Source organism: Diadema setosum, chromosome 1 (assembly GCF_964275005.1).
Source record: "Diadema setosum chromosome 1, eeDiaSeto1, whole genome shotgun sequence".
In the NCBI taxonomy this organism is placed as follows: Eukaryota; Metazoa; Echinodermata; class Echinoidea; order Diadematoida; family Diadematidae; genus Diadema; species Diadema setosum.
The window spans coordinates 31,352,914-31,375,415 of record NC_092685.1 but is presented as its reverse complement, the minus strand read 5'-3'; the positions used below and the strand labels follow the sequence as shown (position 1 = coordinate 31,375,415).

At 37.9% G+C, this 22,502-nt stretch overlaps 1 protein-coding gene across 1 annotated transcript in view; it reads right to left on the bottom strand.

The window, feature by feature from the left end:
• Nucleotides 1-1,377: 1,377 nt before the first annotated feature.
• Nucleotides 1,378-22,502, bottom strand: part of LOC140231421 (uncharacterized) — a 44,498-nt gene continuing 23,373 nt past the window's right edge. The window contains exons 5-8 of the mRNA XM_072311583.1: nucleotides 13,191-13,358; nucleotides 10,104-10,164; nucleotides 7,041-7,112; nucleotides 1,378-2,627 (exon numbers count right to left, since the gene is read on the bottom strand). Coding sequence (XP_072167684.1) covers nucleotides 2,284-2,627; nucleotides 7,041-7,112; nucleotides 10,104-10,164; nucleotides 13,191-13,358 — 645 coding nt within the window. The 3' untranslated portion in view covers nucleotides 1,378-2,283. The remainder of the gene's footprint in view (nucleotides 2,628-7,040; nucleotides 7,113-10,103; nucleotides 10,165-13,190; nucleotides 13,359-22,502) is intronic.

The following is a 22,502-nucleotide window of genomic DNA, read 5'->3' as shown; positions in this document are numbered from 1 at the left end:
ACAAAACAAGATGTCACTTTAAAAAAACAAACAAAACAAAAACAGCCCTTTCTCCAATAAAAACAGATAGAATTAAATGGTGTCCCATTCACTTGCTTTTAGAGTAAAGCTGACATGCTGAATCACACAAGAAACTTGTGGGCTTGACCCGACCAAACATAACTTCCTCTTGCACTGTTACGCAGGGGGGACATAATTTCCACTCCCCCCTCAAAAAAAACAACAACAAAAAAACACCCCAAACAAAACAAATGTTCTGATGAAGCCTCTCTTATCAACTGCTCCTGCCATGATATTGCTTATACTTATTACATGTTTACCATATCAAGGAATTGCAGTCTACTAGTATTCTGTTGACTTTGAACTCAATTCATCCCCCATCTATGAATGAATTATGAACCCTAGGTTTATCAAATGCAGATGGCACACGTACATGCACTTTGCTGTTGACTTGCATGTTTGCATTCTCGTTTACAATGCAACTCCACATCTGTCAGCCATTGAAGGAGGGGAGATACAGAATGGGCTCAATATCACTGAAAATTATAAAACAAGTAGCAGGCATATTTCAAACAATAACATCTATTCATGGGCATACTTTACATTATATCCGTCAATACAAACCCCCATAACATCAAGCCAACATGAGGGTGTGTTAGGCATTTTGAGGTCAGAAGAGATTTTAAAAAATTCTTCCATTCATTTCTGAGAGAAGAAAGGGTAACTTGAGTTAACTTAGTGACACATACAGTCTCTTCTGTCCTGATTCCAACATGTCACATTCAGATTGAATTTGGGTAGAAAGTAAAGGGCATGTAAAAGGGGGGGGGGGTATACTTTAAATGCTAGATAATGTGGAAATGGAGGGGAAAATGACATCAGTTGCGATATAAACACAGACCATATTAACACACCTACAAGCACACACTCTGTAGCTATTCAAGTAATGCCCACTTTGAATATATTCTCATATCCGAAGTGGGCAAAGACCAATTAGCGATGTGAAAGCAGAATTGACTTGAAGTTGTGACTGTGTTATATCATGGCACAGAAATAGTGGAGAATGTAGACATAATCGAGTCAAATACATGCCTTGTGTTGGCTTGGCTAATAAAGCACGCATGAATACAAGTCGAAATTGCTACAAAGCAGTGAAACCTAGGAATACACAAATGCATTACAAATGACCAATAATTTTCTATAAGCAGAACGTGATGTTATTCATCACAAAGAAATGAAGCCATGATGTGCTTAAACAAAGAAACAACAGGTCAGTGAAAAGTCAGAGGACAATACATGGTGGTATCTATGGTATCTGTCAAGAGATATCCATACTATTTACAAGGATTGACATGCACTATCATCCGTATATTACACAAAGACCTTCATAATAAATATTTCCAATCACTATGGGTATGTGCAACATCAATGGATTAAAACCTATAGATTAAACAAAAGTATGATACTGTTCTTACTGCTTTATTTGTTGACCTCAGTCTGGTAATCTTGGATATGTTTCGTATTTCAACAGAAGGTTATTCAGGGAAAAATCCCCACATTCACTGAGTTATGACCACTCCTGATGGTTGCTACATCTTTCATAAGTGTAATTGGGACATCTACCATTCACATCATAATGTTGCTCTCTGATGAGATATATCAAAACATTAAAGCCATATTGATAGATATCTCATGGATTATTTTCTCTGTTCAGCAAGACATAGTGTACAAAAAAAAAAATGAATTAATATGTTGATGAAAACATTATCCATACATTTGATGAACAAGCAGATCAACTTGAGATACAATCTCAATTAAGCCCCGGGGTCCTCAAAGGTGATAGTGTCATCCACAGAGATGATCTTTATGCATCCAATGTTTACGATTGCCTTATGAGTGTTCTGGACTCCAGTCTTTGTATAACTGTAAATAGGGGAAAAACATACTGATTCACAGTACCCGCCATAAAAAAAAAATTTTACACAGTTTAGGCATTGTGCTGGTTATATTTCAGTTCCCTTTTGATAAATGCTCAATACACTCAACATTCAGTACACATTGGAAAGTCATAACAATAAATTCCATAATCAAAGGACTTGCTGATAAAACAGAGAGAGCAACAATCATATTCGATAACAACACACATCAGTTTGGTCTGTCAACCGTGCAATCAACACCTGCATTCAAGAACAAGCTTGGAGTCATTTTTCCTTCCCAATAGTCTTTTTTTAGTCTCTTTTATTTTCCCACCATAGGTTGTATCAAAGAGGGCATGTGGGCACGTCATGAGGTCTGTTCAGTCCAGGCGGAACCGCCCACACCCTCCTCCGCACTGGTGGGCGATGCCACGGGAAACATGAGGACCTTTGCCAGCATGTAGGACAGGTCCGGCAGGGAGTCCAGCACCACGTTGGCCTCTGCGCTCAGGCCAGCCTCCCGCTTGGCCTTCTGCTTGACCATGGAGGACGAGGAGTGCTTCAGGATCTCGTCCAGGGCTGTCGTCGTCGACCGCGGGGCGGTAGTCGATGACGATGAGAGTGCCGAGGAGGAGGACAAGGAAGAAGTAGGCGCGAGATCCGGCGGGGAGCTCACCGCCAGGTCGAGGAGCTCCGGGTCAACTTTTTGCACTGGGGTGGGGAGACAATCAGAGGGCAAATCATTAGTGACTCTGACGGAATGCACTTTGTGCTACTGATATTGTTTGAACAACCCCTTTTGAGAGTACTTGAAAAACGGCAAAGCCACAAAGTAGTATAGGTCAGTCGCATTGCACCACTCTACATAGCATTTATTTTGCACAGTAAGCATAGACACCTCATGCTTCAAATACCAAGCACCTCATTACAATAAAAGGGGCTGTCTTCTCGGTCACCTTTGCATTCTGTTTTCGGATGAAAATATATATACATCTATTCCTTAATACATCTTACTGCTTATTTTGATCATGCTTTGATTATGCTTAAGTCATTAACTTTATTAGAGTGATATATCGAACCATGCACACATATATGTTTTTGTCTTAACTGAAGCTCTTCTATTGCAATGCATGCAAGCACCAGCCAAAATGTTAATGAGAGTGAGTCCGTGCATGTACAGTTAAAAGTAAGAGCCCAAGAAGCATGCACAATACTGTATACACCAAATATTTCGCGAGATTTTTATTTTCGCGAATTTCGCGAGTCAGCTACTATTCGTGAAATTAAAAACATGCGAAAATATTGACTCTGATCCTGATATGAATGCGACGTACACGTACACATTTGTCCTTTCAGTGCAGGACTCCACGATCGTGAATTTAACAACTCACGAAATCATCGGGAAGTCTTGATTCGCGAAAATTTAGACTCGCGAAATACATGGCGTATACAGTACTAATAGTAGGCTCATGTTCACGCTCATGAGATGTGGCTTGAAACAAGCAAACACTTATACAAGATAGTCCATTCCTCCTAGTTACCATGTCTGCATCAATGATGACCAAAAAAAAAAGAATAACCTTTGAATGCACGCATTAAAAAAAAAAAAAAAATTATTGGACTTGTCGCTATGACAAAATTTACTCCATCTACATTCTAACAGATGAGTACTTGAAAGATAAACACACCATGACATACTTCTGTAGTTCATATTTCCTGTGGCATATGAAAATCAAATGTTACACAGAAATGACATTGCCAGTTAGGTGCCATTGCAGGTTAAAAATCATAGATTCAAAGTCAAAACAGTCAACTTTAATTACACATATGTGAGACTGGTGGTGATAGCCTTGCTATTGCTATTCAGTGCGCAATCCCTGTCAACATGTCTGACATTCTATCTGCATATTGGTAACGGCATTGGTTCATTGCTTGAACAACAACAACAACAACAAGAGAACAAAGTATGCATTCCAAACACAGGTTAAATTTCTTGATACATAATACTGAACTTTAGGGATAGATCACTTTATCAGATAGTGAAACCTTGAAATATAATAGACAACAATAGAACAGAACATACATTTTGGCATAAAAATGACAAGAATTATTGGGTTTAGCTGATAATGGGATTTTATAAAACACATAGAGAAACCAGGCACACAAATGATGGACACTAAGCCTACTTTTTGCACCAACTTCATGATGATGCATTTATAACATACAGCCATCATGGTATATCAAAAGGGTTACAAATGCAGCTGCGCTTAAAGCATGTTCTTTACAAGGGAACTAACCCACATTCGAATCTAAACATATAACAGTAACTGGACACAAACATTTGTGCTACATGTTCTTTGCAAGGGACCAACCCAAATTCAAATCAAAATAGCCAATGGGAGCTTATAATAATCATGATTATTTGTTAGATATTGATGAGATGTGCTGTAGAAAACACTTTTCATTAGAAATGCAATTCAATAAAGACACAATTAATATTTGCATGAGAATTCTAATTTCTCTAAAAGTCAGAATAAAGAAGTCAGAGGAAGAAATAAATTAAGCATCAAAAGAAGACTGGGATGAAAGATTTCCAGAAATCTGAGCGATCAAATGGACACAAAATCCAACACTGAATCAAAGTTAGAATGACTTTGCTATTAATGACATACACCATAATAAGAAGTATCCATTGTTTGTTTACTTCATGTGTTAATCTATGAATGTTTGACAACAGGAAGTGGAGTGCAAATTATGTCGTGTACAATTATGATCTTTCACTCAGAAGACAAACATCAATTATTTCCTCCAATCTCAAAAAAATATTGTACTCCAACCCGCCTACACGGACCTTACAGTTGTCAAACAGATCTCTGCAAACAGTTCGAAATCTACTCTCTGCTAGTTTTCCTTCATTTTTTTCTTCACCTTGTTTTATTACTTTTCTGCCAAGAGGATGGTTAAAGTCACATCACATAGTGAGTATTAACATCACATGAGTTGCTTTGCTATCTGTGGTCTAAATGTATTTGATTTAGACAAGCTGGAAAGTCGTTAAGGGTTCAGAAAAGTTCAAGGAGCTAGGCAGCACAGAAAAATCACTATTTTAAAGGGACTGCAATACTACTGCATTCTTTTTTTTTTCTGCAAACATCCTACATTGACACATGATTAATGTATTAGATTTTTCATAGAAGCAGAAGGATATTATCATCTTTCTATCTGATAAGAATCAGTATGCTCAATAGTCTCAAGGCAAGATGCTGTCTACTTTTTTTTTTTAATGAAGGCTTATACACCTTTAATAAAAACAAATGTCTGCATGTACACATCTACAGGTGCAATAGGAAAATAGAAATATGTCGGTTCAACTATTGGGATTCAGATGCCACCTGAATCAAAACTGTTCAGTAAATGACGCAAAGCATCAGACTTGGAGTCTTGAAGTCACATTTTACTGTGTGCAGTTTGGATGCTCATGGAATTCTGTTGATGTGTGTCTGCAAATGATGTTATCTGCAGGAATATCAAATCAGACTTGTTTACCCCACTCCTCATTTGCATCAGTCCAAACCCTTGTCATGCTCCTGTCTCGATCACTTCAATCTCGATTTGCTTGGGGGAAAAAAAAAGTATCTTTTTTAAATGAGGCAGTGATGAATGTGTTTCACTCAAATGTTGGTATGGTTTATATCATACTTTGTCCACAGCTTATCCCAGGACCAAAACAGGTATGACGCACACCGAATATAATTTCTCTCCTTCAGTTGGGGGGTAGGCTTTCATTATAGCCTGCCTCCTCACTTCTTGCGTCTGATCAAATGATTCTGTAGTTTAATGGCTGCTCAAGTATGAAGTCTTATATCGGCCTGACTAACATTCACTTGTCTGTAGTGAAGTGCGTATTCATTTTTAGTGATTTACTTGTGTTTCTGTGTCTTGGCTTTGAGTGAAGTGGCTGACAGACATACCATTAAAACAGGTCCTCTCGTTGCTAATACAATACAGTGGACTCCCATCATAACGAAGTCCTTGGGACCGGCAGTTTTTTTTCATTATATCGGAATTTCGTTATAACCGAACAAATAAACAATAGAAATACATAGAGTGGATGACATTGCGGCCCAAATTTTTACATCGTTATAACCGGAATTTCGTTATAACCGTGTTCGTTATAATGGGAGTGCACTGTATAAATATAGCAATACCATATTCGATATGATGAGCAAGCAAGCATGCATGCTCGTAGCAAGGTTTTCATTTATGTATATTGTTCTTTCACAATCTGCAATACAAAAAAAAAAAAAATAAGAGAAGGACATCTGCTCTGAACACAAATACAAGTTCTGTTGCTGTAGCTTGCCTCTTTCTTGATTGAACATCATATCCAGTGGTAAAACAGACAACCCCCCCCCAAAAAAAAAGAAAAAAAATCTCTGATTTTATGCTATTTATGCGAGGGATGTTAAAATCTTTCCAGAGTCCAGTCAGTGACTTGAATCACCCACATATTTGCAGCCTGAAATATTATTCATATCATGCTAAACACCATTTCACAATATTTAAGGGCATAATTCACTACATTACTATACTTTTGAGTTATTTCGGTTCTAGACTACTACGCTCTGGATGATGCAGAACCACGGGCATGTTTCTCACTGTCAACAGTTGATGGAAAGTTCAATGGAATGACTAATCATCATACACCATGGCAGACAGATTACGAGCCGAACGAAAAGAGAGAAAAAACAAAACGAGGAGCTAAAAAGGAAATGATGATCTAATCATTATAGACGACACATGTCTTCTAATCTCAAACTACCAGGTAGAGACACCATGCAAAGGGGGGACACGGTCAAGGCAGTTAATGTGCAACGACAGCAGGGCATGCAGACGAAGAATGATTCATGCTCACAAGCTATCACAGGTGCAACCGTTAGCGTGACGAGGAGGAGGAGGACGAGGAGGAGGAGGATGAAGATGGGGTGGGGGGGGGGGGGGCAAATTATAAGAAGCATAGAGGCAGAGGAGTGTGCGGGTGCAGGGGGGAGGGGGCTACAAGGGGGTGTAGCCACAGCATCTCCTCTGATGACGAAGAAAGGGGGAGGGAGGGAAGGATGTTACCTGGTTTGCTTTTAGTCCTAGAGGATGAGCTCTTTCGCTCCGTGGCGAAAAAGTCCAGGTTTAAGCTGTTGGCTGTTGTTGTGTTGGTGGGGGGTGAGTGGAAGAGACAGTCGGAAAAGAAAGATTTGTTGCGCGTTATTAGAACGGGATAGGTTCAAATTAGACAAGAATACTGCTGCAAGTACGTAGTGACAACTTAGTTCATATGATTCAACATATTGTATACCGTGCACACCATAATTGAGCTCGTATGATCGACTGTAAATACCGGAAACGTCGGTTGTCAATACATATTTACCTCTATGACTATGCCACTACATTGAACAGCCTGCAACACATGAACTCATCTTTATCAAAATAAACTGTGACATCAACACAAGATAAAAGCTTTTGTTAGACATGATTCATGGAGTGTTCAGATGATTCAACTGTACAAATTTATCCCGCCTAAGTATAACTCGGTTGTACAACACATCCAGAAAATGCCCAGATGCAATTCCAAGTCACTGTGACGGAAATTTACAGTGATTGGCTGCAATTCACTCACAGCCACAACCAATCAGCTTTAAGGATTTGGCAGTGTTGCCATGGCAGTTTCCATTGTGCTCAGATACTAGTTATTATGTCAAACATTGCATCTGGTCACGATTCAGTATGAATGTATTAAAAGTATCCTTTTTTTTTTTTTTTACATTACTCATTATTCAGACCCTAAACAATTTTGTCATTTTACAGTCTCTGCAATACATGTAGAGCAGTGAGGGGTGTGCAAATATCTTAAGAGAATTGCAAAGGGGAAAGAGAGGTTGGTGTCTCAGTTTGATATTTTAGAGAAGCCCAAGGTGTACCACACCAATGACCCCATTCACACCAAGTGGATAATTTGGTGACAGTGCGTAGTGCAAATCTGTGAACCCTGATGACTGGGAGTGAATGACTTCCTGTATTGCTATCAATGCACTATGACACTACTGCTCCATGCTGCACCTCAATTCTCAGCAAGATGAATTATCAATGAAATTCATTATAGGTATGTATGTATGTAGTGACCATCTCAAGTCCTTTAATTACGCTGCATTTACATCATGTTCCCAGCAGCCACAGCAGCCCCATTTGCCCGAAACATAGTGTGCCGGGGGTAGATGAGACATTCTCCTGTTTTCTCCCTTTGGAATTCTAGTCTTGTTCATTCCAGTCCTCACCCCAGTGAACATTTAGCTATCAGACACTGTTCTCACAGCGTCTGGTCAGGCTAGGCTATCAATCTTTTCAGCCTCGTCCCACTATGGACAGCCTCCAATTTTTGTTACGGCCTATTACATGACACCGCATTTCGTTGTGTTCACCCTGTTTTAGCACTGCATACAAAATTCCTCATGAGCACCAGAACTGCTGTGGCCAATTTTTTAACAGTCTAAAAATCTGACACGGCATCCACGGAAATCACGGCCTGTCACGTTTGCCTATCCCGTCTCACAGCGTTGTTTCAAGTCCATCACATTTTGTCCATGGCGGCCTGAAACGGGGCTGCCATGGTTGCCGGGAACATGGCGTAATCATAGCCTTACTAGTAGCAAATCTGAGAGCCAGTTTTCTACTTAACAATTCTTCAATACAATGCTTTAATGTTTGATATGTGATCACGTTACATCAGCAGGGTGTGAGAAAGACAATTAGTAATCTTCACATTTCACTTCGTTACCATTTTGCCTTGTTTTACTTGAGGATGCACAAAGCCATTTGACTGAATTTCATAAGTATACATTCATTCTCTTCTTGAAGCTATTGATCCCATTGATTATACCATTTGATTCTTTCAGCTGCTCATTTTGCAATGTCTCTACAGACAAGATTGCTTAGTGGTACTGAAGATAGATAACATGCCTACATGATATATAACAGTTATCACTTGCTATTTGATACCATACTCTCTGCTTTAATAACATCATCATATTTCATAACTTTCATTCCCAAAATACCTCATGACAATATTTGGGAATTTCATCTTACAAACTACAAGTCACAAACACTACTGCGGTAAAAACCATGTACCATTAATATAATCAAGCCACAGAAGGGACAGCAATGAAAAGAAAAATAAAGAGAGTACAAAATAAACGCTAAAAAATAAATTGTGAGACAAACAAAAAAGTAGGAAAAATAGGGTCATTTCTTGAATGACACCGACTGGTTGACATGGGGTGAATTGTGGAAGAAAGAATGATAAGTTGATGTGATGGAATCATGAAAAGACTAGAAAAGAGACAAGAAGAAGAAAAAAAAATGTATTACACCTGAGAGCATTGAAAGAAAATATGATTATCTATTATGAGCAAACTTCCATGGAGACTGTTACTTATATCAGCTCTGTACCTGTCAAAGATGGCTAAAAAAAAAGGAGACCTTTTTTTTTTTTTTTTTGCGATTAGACCCAAACAAACTTCTATCAAGCCTGCTTCGGATTTAGAAATGGATTGTTTTACAGTAGACTTAACGAAAACACACAAGAAAATGCTTCTTGCAATTCGTAGAAATATCTCTATAATATGAAAAGTTTATCTGATGCAATATGCCAATCATACCGACGTGATGTAATGTTTTTGAAGCAAAGCTAAAAGTCGGTGAAAAATTTTGGGAAAAAAATCAGATAGTGAAAGAGATCTGACAATCTCGAACACCTGACAATACCATGAGAACCTGTGACATGGTCACATGGTTATGGTCATGTGACTGCAAAGTGATCAATCAGGAATTAAATCAGTAAAGTACTGTGTGAACAAAACTACACACAAGTTTCACTCTTTTCATAATATGTTTCTCAGTAACACATCGATAAAACGACAACAGCAGACTGGCAAATATTGGGATCGGGTTGAAACGGGGGTAACTTTCTGTTATCGTGAAAAACAACTTGTCACAAAAATATTTATCTTCCTCAATGGTGGGTGTAATCAAACAGCAAGTAGAGGAAGATCAGTTTGAGTGGGTTTAACTCCTGCCTCAAGTGAAAGAAGAAGAGGAAAAGTGTTGGCACCATTCCAGCTTATGACTTTCCTGACATACCATCGAGAGGATTAATGAGACCACTGCCACTCCAGTCAAATTCCACTTTGGTTACCGAATCCTGTTACAAAAACAAACAAGAAAGATAGAAAGCATGGGAAATGACAGATTGGAATAACTTTTAGGATAGGAAATCTAAATACAAATTATATATATGAATGAATGTTGTCTGTTTAAGTTGAAGCCATTTTTTTTTTCTCTCAGTAGAACATAATACGGGCACATATTTCTCACTTGTTACGATGAAATGCATTCACGTCCTACAGATCATAGGTGGTATTGCTAAAGCTGCTTCAATAAAGGCTGCATTTAGTCAGTTTTCTCATTCAATGCTCATGGTCTCACAACCTGAATCTTCTCATCTGATTTAATTTGAATGCCTGCAAGAACTGAATAATAGAATAAATACAAGTTCCCAAACATGATATCACTAAGGAACACGAACGACCCCATGGCTCACAACATCAGAGGGGTAAGTGATGACACATTACTAAGCGATTACATGTGTATCCTGACAGTTTGAATAAATGCAGACAAAATATTGTAATACAGTATACTGCCCTACTTTGGCAAAAGGAAGCAAGTGACATACCATCCGAATTTGAGTTATTGATGTTTTCATAATTCACATAATGAGCTCTTCTTCCAGGCCAAATTTCATGCAGAAACACTCATCCTACAAGGAGATATGTTAGATAAGACATCATGGTAGTCCATTCAGTGTAAATGACAGACACAATTTGCTCTTTTACGAGAAATGTCACTTTTGTCACTTGCTTCCTTTTGCCAAAGTAGGGTAGTATAGGTTTGGAGTATATGCCCAGCATCTACCTGTATTGTTTGCTTGTTCATTTCCATCTGAAAAGATGGCTGGATAGCCAATATTCAGCTATACTAAGCTGGTCTTCCATGGGGTCCAGTTGAATGTGAGGTAACTGTTATTACATTAAATTACGTACCGATACTATCAACTATCAAAAGATCTAGATTTTTGTGTGTATGAAACCTTTACATTTTAATATATTGACTGCTTTTGCCCTCACTGCAATTAGTGACCTCGTGATTGTGCATGAAATCTACTTGGTGTAACATGTCACATACAATCCCAATGTAGTAACAACCAAACATAAGCTGCACTTTTGGATATGGGATGATAGCGTCTGCACCTTGCTTGTCTGACAAAGTAAAGTGGTCAATTCTGTTCAACATCCTTTGAATTACAGCGTCACTCTCTTTCAACCGGCACATGAGCACTGTTGTATCGCTTTGTAAACGAACGGAAGAAACATTTGGGAATTGTGCATTTTTGCAACAAGCTCATAACTACGTACATCAGTTGTAGACTGATTTTATTGTACGTCCCAATGTACTTTCTTATCAGCACAGCCTTCCCCACTTCATTTGCCACTACCCATCCCTCCATCCCCCCATCCCATCCCCAACAGGTTGTGGAACAGCCAGCCTTTGGGGAGCATTTGATTTACAATTTTGATTTACAATCCTACTGACTGCAGCAATCTATGGTGCTGAAGACCGGAGTATAAATCTCCCCATACTGCAGCACTGAACCAGCCCCAGACACAATACAATGTAATTACCAGTGCTGCAGAGCTAAGCAATCAAGAACTTGCGAATCATTTATACTGTCTAAAGGAAAACGCATGTTGTGTTTTGACAGCAATTATACCGATTTGACATTTCATTTCATATCATTTCATTTCCACTTGTTTGCTACCACAAAGTTGTGGAAAATCTTCAAACAGATGAATCATAATCATAAAAGTCAGTTTTTGTTATTTGAACTTTACAATTTAACAAGACTCTGACATAAGTGATTCATCATTTTTTCTATGAAGTTCATTTTTTATGTTTCAAGATTTTACATGAAGGTGGATATTGTACTTTTGTCGTGAATACATGTGGAAAATAAGGTAATCTTCTCTTCTCCATAGGGCAGAACATGCTCGGTAAAACCATTGCTGGGATTATATTATTTCAAGCACAAGATATGGGTTTGTCTCATTTGACCATGTAATATATGATTTTATTTTTTTTTTACAAATTAAAATGTCTCCTAAGTAATTCCTCCTTCTCTATTGCAATCATTATTATTATTATTATTATTATTATTATTTTTATTATTATTATTTTTTTTTAAGAAGAACGAAACCCAAATATACATGTGGATTGATTGAATACAAATATATTAGTAGAACGCATCAGCAAAGCATGATGAAAATCAGATAATTCTTTGGAAAAGTTATGAATGTTTAAAGTTTCAGAGCAGCCATCACTGGATAAAAGAGACTACTACAGTTCATGACGTCAGATATGTACAACAATATAAAGAAATTATAAAGAGAATTCCACGAATTTCATTTTGTTTAACGAAAGTGCATATTCTCCTGTTACTAAGGGTAAAATTATTTCCCCTACTTTCTGAAAGAGGTAAGTCAAGTGTTCTTTTATTATGCCAGAAAACTTGTGAATTTTCTTTATACCGTTTTACATACATGACACCACAAGGGCCCGAATTCACGAAGGTGGTACAAATGAAACCATGGTTTAAACAATGGACAAAAACCATGGAGCGCCGAGTGTCGCGCGGAATATTTCGTTACGAAATTGGTCATTTCGTCGGCAAAATGACCGTTTCATTAACGAAATTGTCATTTCGTGGACGAAATGTTCATTTAGTTACAAAATGTTGTCATTTCGTTACAAAATAATCATTTCATCGACGAAATGACTGATTTCATAACGAAATATTTCATGCGACACTTGGCGCGCCATGGTTTTTGTCCATGGTTTAAACCATGGTTTCATTTGTACCACCTTCGTGAATTCGGGCCAAGGTGTCAGAGTATTTTCATCCATCGATGGCTGCACCAAAACTGCAAACATTTATAAATTTTGAACAAATTGTCCAATTTTCCTCAAACTTTACTGATGTTTTCTGCCAATATTGCTGCATTCCCTCAATTCACATATTATGGGCTTCATTCTCCTTTAATGGATGGACACGCTTTGCAAGGAAGTATTGGAGCAGAATGCACGACACTGAGATGTCACATGGAAGAAACCCACCTCTGGAGCAGACAGAGTAGAAGGCGTGGCATCCTCCGAGCCGCTGCTCAGCTCTCCTCCGGCCCCGCCCTGTGAAGAGGACCTCTCTGCGCTCTCTCCCGGCTTCAGGGGGGTAAGCATGCCGAGCTCCTGGGCAAACAGAGGCCGGCCGACACGCCCTGACGACAGCTGTAGTTGAGTGTGATAGTGGTGCAAAGAGGATGGGGTGGGGGAGGAGTGGGGATCAGAAGAGATGACCAACAATGTAGGTGGCCGGACCATTGATTTTTGGCGTGGGAAGTGTGAGCGGTCATAAATATGTGATATGGATGCTTCTCCAGCACTTGTTCCACCACCACTCAGGTAATGTTACTTTGTAAGGTGTTGGGGATATGTGTCTCACCTCATTTTATTTCTAGCATGACATGATATTGGTCCATCCCACATGATTTGGCTTGACCTGTCTCCCAAACTTCCCTCCTCAAAACAAAAGTACATTTGATACATCATCCCAAATGTGAAAGCCCAAATCCCTCTCCACGTTAAAAAGGTAAATGTGAATAAGATGGACACTATGGTCTCGTATTTTGTAAATGGAAAATTTCAGAAAAACACTTTAAACTTCAAAAACATTATTTATTTTTGACCAACTCTTACACCTGCCATAGTTTGATTGATATCATATCATAAAACAAACATACTACATTGTACATGTATTGCACAGCTCTGTATAGGGTTGCTCTCTACTATCAGCTGAGACAGCATTCTTGTGGCTTCCACACACCAGGGAGGTGAGCCTCCCTGCACACACATGAAAGGGGAAAATTATGTAACATTGCATATTTATATGTCCTCTTTAATTTGCATTTAAATGACATCACACCATTCTAGAATACTTCTGGCTACAGAAGCACGTTAAATTATTCATGGCACTGTAATATGCACAAGATGTACATGATCTCTCAGTTTTCATAATAAAACATACACTCTAAAAGACATTGATCATATTTTGTTCCACTAAGTTATCCGTACCTGATAGTAAAATTCTGTACTCCTAATGTGTAAACAATCATTTCCCGTAACAGTTTCTACTGAGAATACTGTACATGAACAGGTCGTCTATCTTCAAAATGAAACACTACCCATAAACCACATGCAAATGAAGTATATGAGGTCACTGCCAACACAGATATTTGGGAATACACTCTTCCCATTTCCAACAGCCAGCACGAGCAAGCAAACCAAATGAGTGTGATATAAATAACCATCCCAGAGGTTAATGAAAAAAAAAACCAAAACAATAACAAACAAACAGAACAACCATTTACAACAAAATCACAAGAGGATGAGGAAGTATTATCTGCATAATTTGATTTAAAAGACACTGGAGGAAGCACCATTTTATGCAAACCTTCAACATTTTTACAAAATGTGTACATCTACATGTACCTGGAAGCAATCAGGTCTGAATTTTATAGCTGCCATAACTGAAATAGTACACATGATACAATGTTGATAATCTAAATGACCCATATTTTTATCAATGTGAATAATCCTAGCTATCATACAGATATTAACCCGTTGAGGACGAGCCCCGAGTATACTTGGGCAAGCGTCTATGGGAAACATGTGTTGTAGCATGTTGTAGCAAAATCGAACCATCCTCAACAGGTTAAGACTTCCCAAACCATCACAATGGCCTTCTTATTTTGTATCACATGCAGTCCAACTGTTGCACCGTTGCTAAGATAAGACACTCATTTGAGGACAAGATTATCCAGGGATTCCAACTTTAATACTGCAATGCAAAAGGAAATCATTCTTTGGAAGGACTACCATCTTATGTCAGATGTGTAATAAGGAAGGTGAATCTTTCATGTCAAGTAAAGTAGTAAAAGAGTACATGAAAAGGTTTTACTTTTTTTGATTTTTTACATCTTTTTAAAGTAGACAATTGAGGCTGTGACTCTTTTTGTAAACATATTGTGACCAATAGGAGGTAATGAATAGATAAAGGACAAGTTGTGGATACTCTCTCCATTAATTTTGCGCATGAAGTTTTATTGAGCTTTGATTTCTTTGAACTTTCATATATAATAGTCTAACTTGAAGGAGAATGCATTCTGCATGCTGTCTGTGAGTTCATAGGATATTACTGCGTCAACAAGCATGCTGCCAAAAGGGAGATTAAACATACACATCTATGTAGTGCTCATTCTCATTCTGTAAACTCCACATCGAAACATACAGTTCACGTGAGAATTCTGACTTCCTCAGTATCAGTTCACAGGCTGCAACTGAGTATAATACAGTGAGCTTTGCAAGTTTAATTAAATAGAGGAAAAATATTGATAGTAAAGGGATAGATAGTGCTCATTCACTTGCGATAGATAGTGCTCATTCACTTGCTAAAGGTGCAAGGCAAGATGAACAGAGCACATTATACTGTATGTGAAATGAAAAGGGTATGCACAAAATATTGCCTCTGCTTGCACAGTGCTATAGTGTCTTAGAAGGCAAAGAAACACTACCGCACATTTTGCAGCATTACTGAATCAAAAACTACTCAAACATATACTGCAACAACAATGGAAAACAGCTGTGATAATTTTGTGATTTCACAGTATTTTCTGGTGGCACAGAAAAAAAAATTGTATGCAAGAATTGGTTTATCAAGTTTTCTTGTCAATGCAGAGTAGGTGGTAAGTCACCCTGTTGCAGGTGGAATGATCAAACTGGCCTCTGGCATTCTGGGATACGATGCAAAATCTTGACGGTGTGTGCTCATCATCGGCAACACACAGCCCCCATGGGGAAATACAAAGCAAGTGTCATCCGTACAAGCTCACCATAGACAGAATGCACGGATGGGCACGACACAAATTCCATAGAAAACAACAGTTGGCACCACAGCAGCCGGTGATTAGGCGGGCGTGAAAGAGAGACGGACTAATTACACACATACCATCACAATGACCTGTCAAGTTACAAATAATACGCCCAAGCACTGTCCTATCAATGGAAAGGATGCCACAGATGTGCAGTTGTTCAGTTCATTCTCTGGTCACATTCTTTGTGGTAGGGGTTGGAATAGGGACTATGTACTATTACAGGAGAAAAAATACAAAAAGAATGTGAGAGGAAATTGTGATTCTAAGATCAGAGACTGGAGAGGGACTTTTAGCAGTTAATAGGCAGTTTTCGTAACACATATTTTATGCATACCTTTTAGACAGAGGTTATTCCTGACAACCTGAAAGCTTGTCCGACATAGCAACAAGCAATGCAAACTGGATTCTAGCAATTGAATTTCATTTTAAGAAGAGCAGGTTATTGGAATAACTTGTCTTTATGTTGCAGGGAATGAAACATCCCTAAATTTCGATACATTGCGAAAACGGCCTATAGATTCAAAATACATTGTAGTACCATATCAGGGCATTACAAAAAGATATTCCATCTCCCAATTTCCAAATAGGCATTTAGGTGAGGGATCCATACTTAACAGGCAAGTACCATACCCGTAATCATTTTACATTGTTCTCAACAGTAAAATTGAGTTGTCCAAGGTACGTAGGGAGGTGAAACAACTCAATGCCCTGCTCAGGGCAAGTGGGCAAGTAGGTCTCTTAAAAGATCCTAGCAAGGCATGCTCTTGACCAGGGAGGTGAGGCTGTCCTGACTGAAGGAGCTAGAGATATGCACTGAAGGCACAGGTTTGGTTCCGATGACCAGGGTAGTGATACACAGACACTCTAAACACCGTAACATGGCAGAAAATGCTAAATTACATCTACAATTTCCTAACCTGACAGTAATCATTGGTGATGTCCATGATGGTCCTGTCTTTTTCTGGCTAGAGTTATCAACACTCCATTCATCTTTTCTTTTTTTTTCTTTTAATCACTGTCTTAGAATATAATGCCTTACACAACCATATTCTACAATTTGTATGCCATTTCCTTTCTGACCAGAGCATTATGTTTCTACACGTATGCCTCCATCCTTTGATTAATCAAGTCTTACTTGGCAAAACTTTGACACCTCCATAAGCTCTTTAAATACTGTGACATTAAAGCACTATTCTTGTTAAAACTTCTTGGATTATAGAGCAGCAAATAAGGAAAGCACCCCTGGTCAGGGGCGGATCCAGGAATTCCGTAAAGGGGGGGGGGGGTGCATCCCCCCATATTTTTTCTTGTCTCGTTTGTTTTAACAAAAAATAATAAAGAGGGGCACGTGCCCAGTGTGTCCCCCTCTGGATCAGCCACTGCTGGTATAAGTACATCTCTCTATATAAGTGATGGATGGAAACTAAGGTATTCAGTAAATTACTGTTTTAAAATCATTTTGGCATACAGGCCAACCCCGAAGGCTTGCATGAAATGATAATCAGCCATGGTTAATCCATTTCATTTCTGCTGTCATCAGCAATAAAGAAACCATCAGTATATTAAAAATCTTTAAAATGCCTGTTAGCTTTTAGTATTGGTATGTAGCACTGGTTGAGAGAGAGAAAAAAAAAGTGACATACCACACATGAGCCCAGTGCAGAAAACCACAACTTGTTTGTGAGAAGCATGAAAAAAAAAAAAGGAAAAAAAAAAGGGGGGAGGGGGAGAAAACAGTCCTCGAGCGCAATTTTCATTTCATACCAATCAGACCAAGCATTAGCGGTGGGACTGGTTATCAGTGCAGAATCCAAACAAATTTATGCGTGTTACCAATTTAATCATTTTCACTTGCACAATGCATAGACATGTTCATGATGCCAGTGCAGTAAAACAGGTAAAACACCATCAGCAGTGGGTAATTACATTTGGCTATGTATTTTGATGTTGCTGTGTTCTTAAATACTCATAATACTGCCTTTGAACAATGTATATGGGTATTAGATTTTGACAGCAAAGGGAATAAAGGAAATATGGCAATGCTTAGAAATCTTATTTCTTTTTTTAAATTCTAGGGTGCATCAAATCAAACCCGCTATGAAAATGAAATGTTAGCTGCTTACGCTCAAGCCATACATTCACTGTCATAATAATATAACAGTTAAAGGGACTGTACAGTTCTGGTTTAGATGGGGATTCATGTTTTGAACATTCCTAAGTGAGATACTGAGAAACCTCTTATGAAATATGAAAGAGCATGTAATTTTAAGAAGGATTCAACGTTTATTTGATGAAAATTGGTTTTCAAATGGCCGAGATATCCAAAAAGGTGATGATAATAAAAGACTACAGGTCACGTCTTTTATTAGGATCTCTTTGTTTCACTTTGTTTTTGGATATCTCAGCCATTTCAAAACCGATTTTCATCAAATAAATTTTTGATACCCCTTAGAATTGCATGCTCTTTGACATCTCATAGAGTGGTTTCTGAATATCTCTCAAAGCGTTAAAAGCTAAATCCTCACCTCGACCAGAACCGTACACACCCTCTAACACTCATTCAAATTCATTGTCCATCAGTTGCAAAGTTAACACTCGTGTTTTTAAATCTGCAGTAGTTGCATCTAGACTTCTAAAAAAAATAAAAGCACACATCTAGACCTCTAAAAAATATAAAAGCACACTCTTTTTTGGTGAGCATAGATCTGAAGACACATCTCATCACAAGATTGTGACATCACTAACTGATCATTGATCCACTTCCTTCATGAATTATATTACTTGTCACATCTCTATTACATTTTCTCCTAATTGCATATGTCTGGACAGCATACACACATAATATTACATGTATGTTCTTACACATCATTCAAGAGGATAAAATTAAAAAGGAACAAAGAAAAAAAAATACTTTCTTTATTCTGTTTACAGATGAGATTTTTGCAAGCAACACTGTAGTCCCCTGACCTACTAGACAACTATTTGGAAAGCGTTCTGATAGACTTCTCGCTAACAAGAAAATCAAACAAACAAAACAAACAAACAAACAAACAAACATTCCTATATCTGAATAAATTCACTTATTTGCTGGATAAACTATTTGCATGTTGTTAATTCAACAGACATCAAAACCAATACGACAACACATTTCCTTTACGCCTTTTTGTCTCTACCACAGTGATGATGCATCACATCTACTGTAGAAAGGACAACAGGGAGCAAACACCCTATCCATGTTTTTGCCCACCGTGAAACCTCCTCGGCTATGCCACGCTTTTCCAGGTAACCATTAGCAGTAATTGGCATCGATGATGAGCCAACGATAGAGGATACTTGTACGATGTTGGCCCATTCCAACCTTGTGTACAGTGCTTCCTCATTTACAAGGGTGTATGTCAGATCTAACTTGTAACAAAGAATAATCAAGCAGTTGGCCCAATCATTAATAGTTATAATGTTCGGTCTCTCTATGATCATTGGAGGTCAACGCCACTGTTTTGTTTCATTCATGGCAAGCTTGCGAGTGTCAATGGAAGCGTCACGTAAGAAAGACATGAGAAAACGAAATAATTAAGTAGCTCTTGCTGAATAGAGCACATTATTCACTGAACACAAAGCAAAGATATATGGCATGGCATACATGTAAGTTGCTAAAAGTATGTGATATCAAGGGAAAAAAACACATATATGGCATATTAAAAAGGAGGTGTGGTAGATATATTATCATACCTCTGTGCCAATTATAAGCTACTATAAAAGACATTTAATAGGACAATCTTTATTTATTCTGTTGAAAATTGCAGTTTTCTTTACAGCACGCTAATTAGCGACTGTGTATGGGACATTGTGAGTCGAGTATGGAAAAATAAGGTCTTCAGGGGCAAACAAGGTTAAATGTACATTTGTAGGCCTGCTTATTCTGTATAATGGTATCATGTATGTAACGAATGATATATAATGTCAGTACTTTGGTTCCTGTTGCCAACCTGTAAATACATTCAAGCCCCTACATGCAGTCATTCCTTACCGTCAGAACTACTAAAGAAATGATAAATGTCTGCAATGGGTGTAAGAAAACACCTTACTTATCACATTTGTGAGCTCCATAAGTTACAAGGAAGCTGCCATAGTTTAAAGTATCTGCACATGACTTCAGTTGTGCATGTGGTTCTACATTGTAGCCTGACTTCTGATTGTAATATTAGTAATATACTGTGTATATACCATACATTTAGCATGTCTTTTGCAAATCTGGACTTCCCAATGATTTCACACGAGGTTGATTCACAATTGTGGAGTACAGTATTAACAGATGGAGAAATGTATGCGTATTATGTTGTATTCATGTCAGGATCAAAATTAACATTTTTGTGTGTTGTTAAATTCGTGAATAGCACCTAACTTGCAAAATTCATGAAAATATAACCCTGTAAAATTCATGACATACACAGTAGTAAGCTGTTTCATCACCTTTCCATCACAATGTGTTGTGCAAAGCACTCTACAAAGCATTGCATTATGCATGAATATAATAACAGTCTATTTACAAAACGGTAAAAGAAAAGCTATCTTGTTTCGATGTGGAGGATCTAAAATTCATTCCATCAATAGACCACAGCATTATACATGCAGAAAATCCCATATCGTCATCAAATGTCCCCTATGGAAGATACTCAAATAGCTTAGAAAAGGAGTCAAAAGGGGCCTGAGCTTAGAAAAAGCATACATTGTAGATGGGCTTATTTTAAAGCTACAAATGGGTTATACTGAATGCAGCATAAAGGAACAGAGAGAGGAATGGGTAATTTAGTTCAGCGCTATAAAAGATTACAAACAAGCAATAGCCATATACATTGTATGTCAATGTATGCATGGCTTGGAATAAGTGTCTAGATGCTAATAGTTTCGATTAGATTAACAATTCACACCCCTGCCATTAAATGTACGCATACGTGTGCAAATTAGTGAAGTGAAACCCCCAATTAACCATATAAAGGGAGTTAGAATGCATTAGAAAGATCTATCACTGTTTATTAAGTAAAACATGCAGGGACACTACAGCAGCACAATATCAACCTATAGTTAATTCATCCACAATGAAGACATTAAACATTGATTTCATTAAATGTTGCTGCAAAATTAATTTCATACATACTTAGATAAGGAAAATGGAGGACCAGATCTATTCAAAACGTTCTATTGACAGTAAGGGAAAGAGCAATGAGTGTCAAAGGTAAGGAAGTGTAGTACTGTACAAAGACCCTGGCCATTCATTCTTCACACATCCAATGCAGAAATCAGGATTCATATCTTTATTTTAACTCTGTTGTCCTGTCAAAGGTTATTAAACATAATTTTCATTTCATAAGTACAATGCATGAAAACAGAGCACACTTATGACTACAATGGAAGACCGGTGTCACTGTTCAATGCATTTTAAAAAGCAGTTGAAAAGGTGTGTCAGTAAAAAATTTGCATTTCATATAGAAATTTATGAAAAAACTTAATTTAAGCTTGTCAACGTTGATGAAACAAATTTCTCATAAAGTCTCAACTGGCAGAAAATAAATCCAAGTACAAATCCATGCAGTCAACGCCATAAACTACAAACATGGATGTGGTTCAGTTGTTAAAATTCTTCTTTGATAACAATAAAGCACAGATATGTAACTTTGTCAAAATATGTTCCTGATTGTCTTTTTCTTGCCCCCACCTAACCTCACACTATAAAATTTCAATTTCAAGTGATGCTTATAATCTTGTTGTTGTTGTTGTTTTCTGGTTGATTCCAAAAGTGTGATGTGTACATTAGCTTTGACAAAACAATTGGCCAGAAACATGTCTTTAATACGCAATTAACATGTACATTACAGCTGTTGGAAACCCTAATACTTGTGGACTTACAAAGTAACCCCCCCCCCCCCCCCGTTTTAGTATCTATAAAGAAAACAATTAGCACAATTTCACTAACATGACATGCTTACTCAGAAACACAAGCATTAAGACTAAAGAAACATGTAGGCAAGATACCAAAGATAACAAAACATCATCTTTGGTGAAAAGACAAACAAACAAACAAACAAACAAAAAACATAACAGGTGTGTTATGGAAAAATACTGGTGGGAGGTAATGAGGTACAGACAGTCACTAAGGCAGACAAGACACACAGCAGTGCAGGAGTGACCAGGCTGTAAGTCTGGCATGGTTGAGATCTTGTTCTAGGATCCTCGTGATCATTTCTCAGGACTCATATTGAATACTGTGCGGCAATAGATTAATATCACACCAATTTGTTGCTCTGTCTACAGGTTGTAAGCCCTTCTTATTAGTAAGTCATCAAAGTAGCAAGGGTGGGGAGGGAGGGGGATGCATTCTCACAAAATCATGGAATAATCCTGGCTATGAATTATGCTTTATGTGATATAGCGTCAGGATATACTA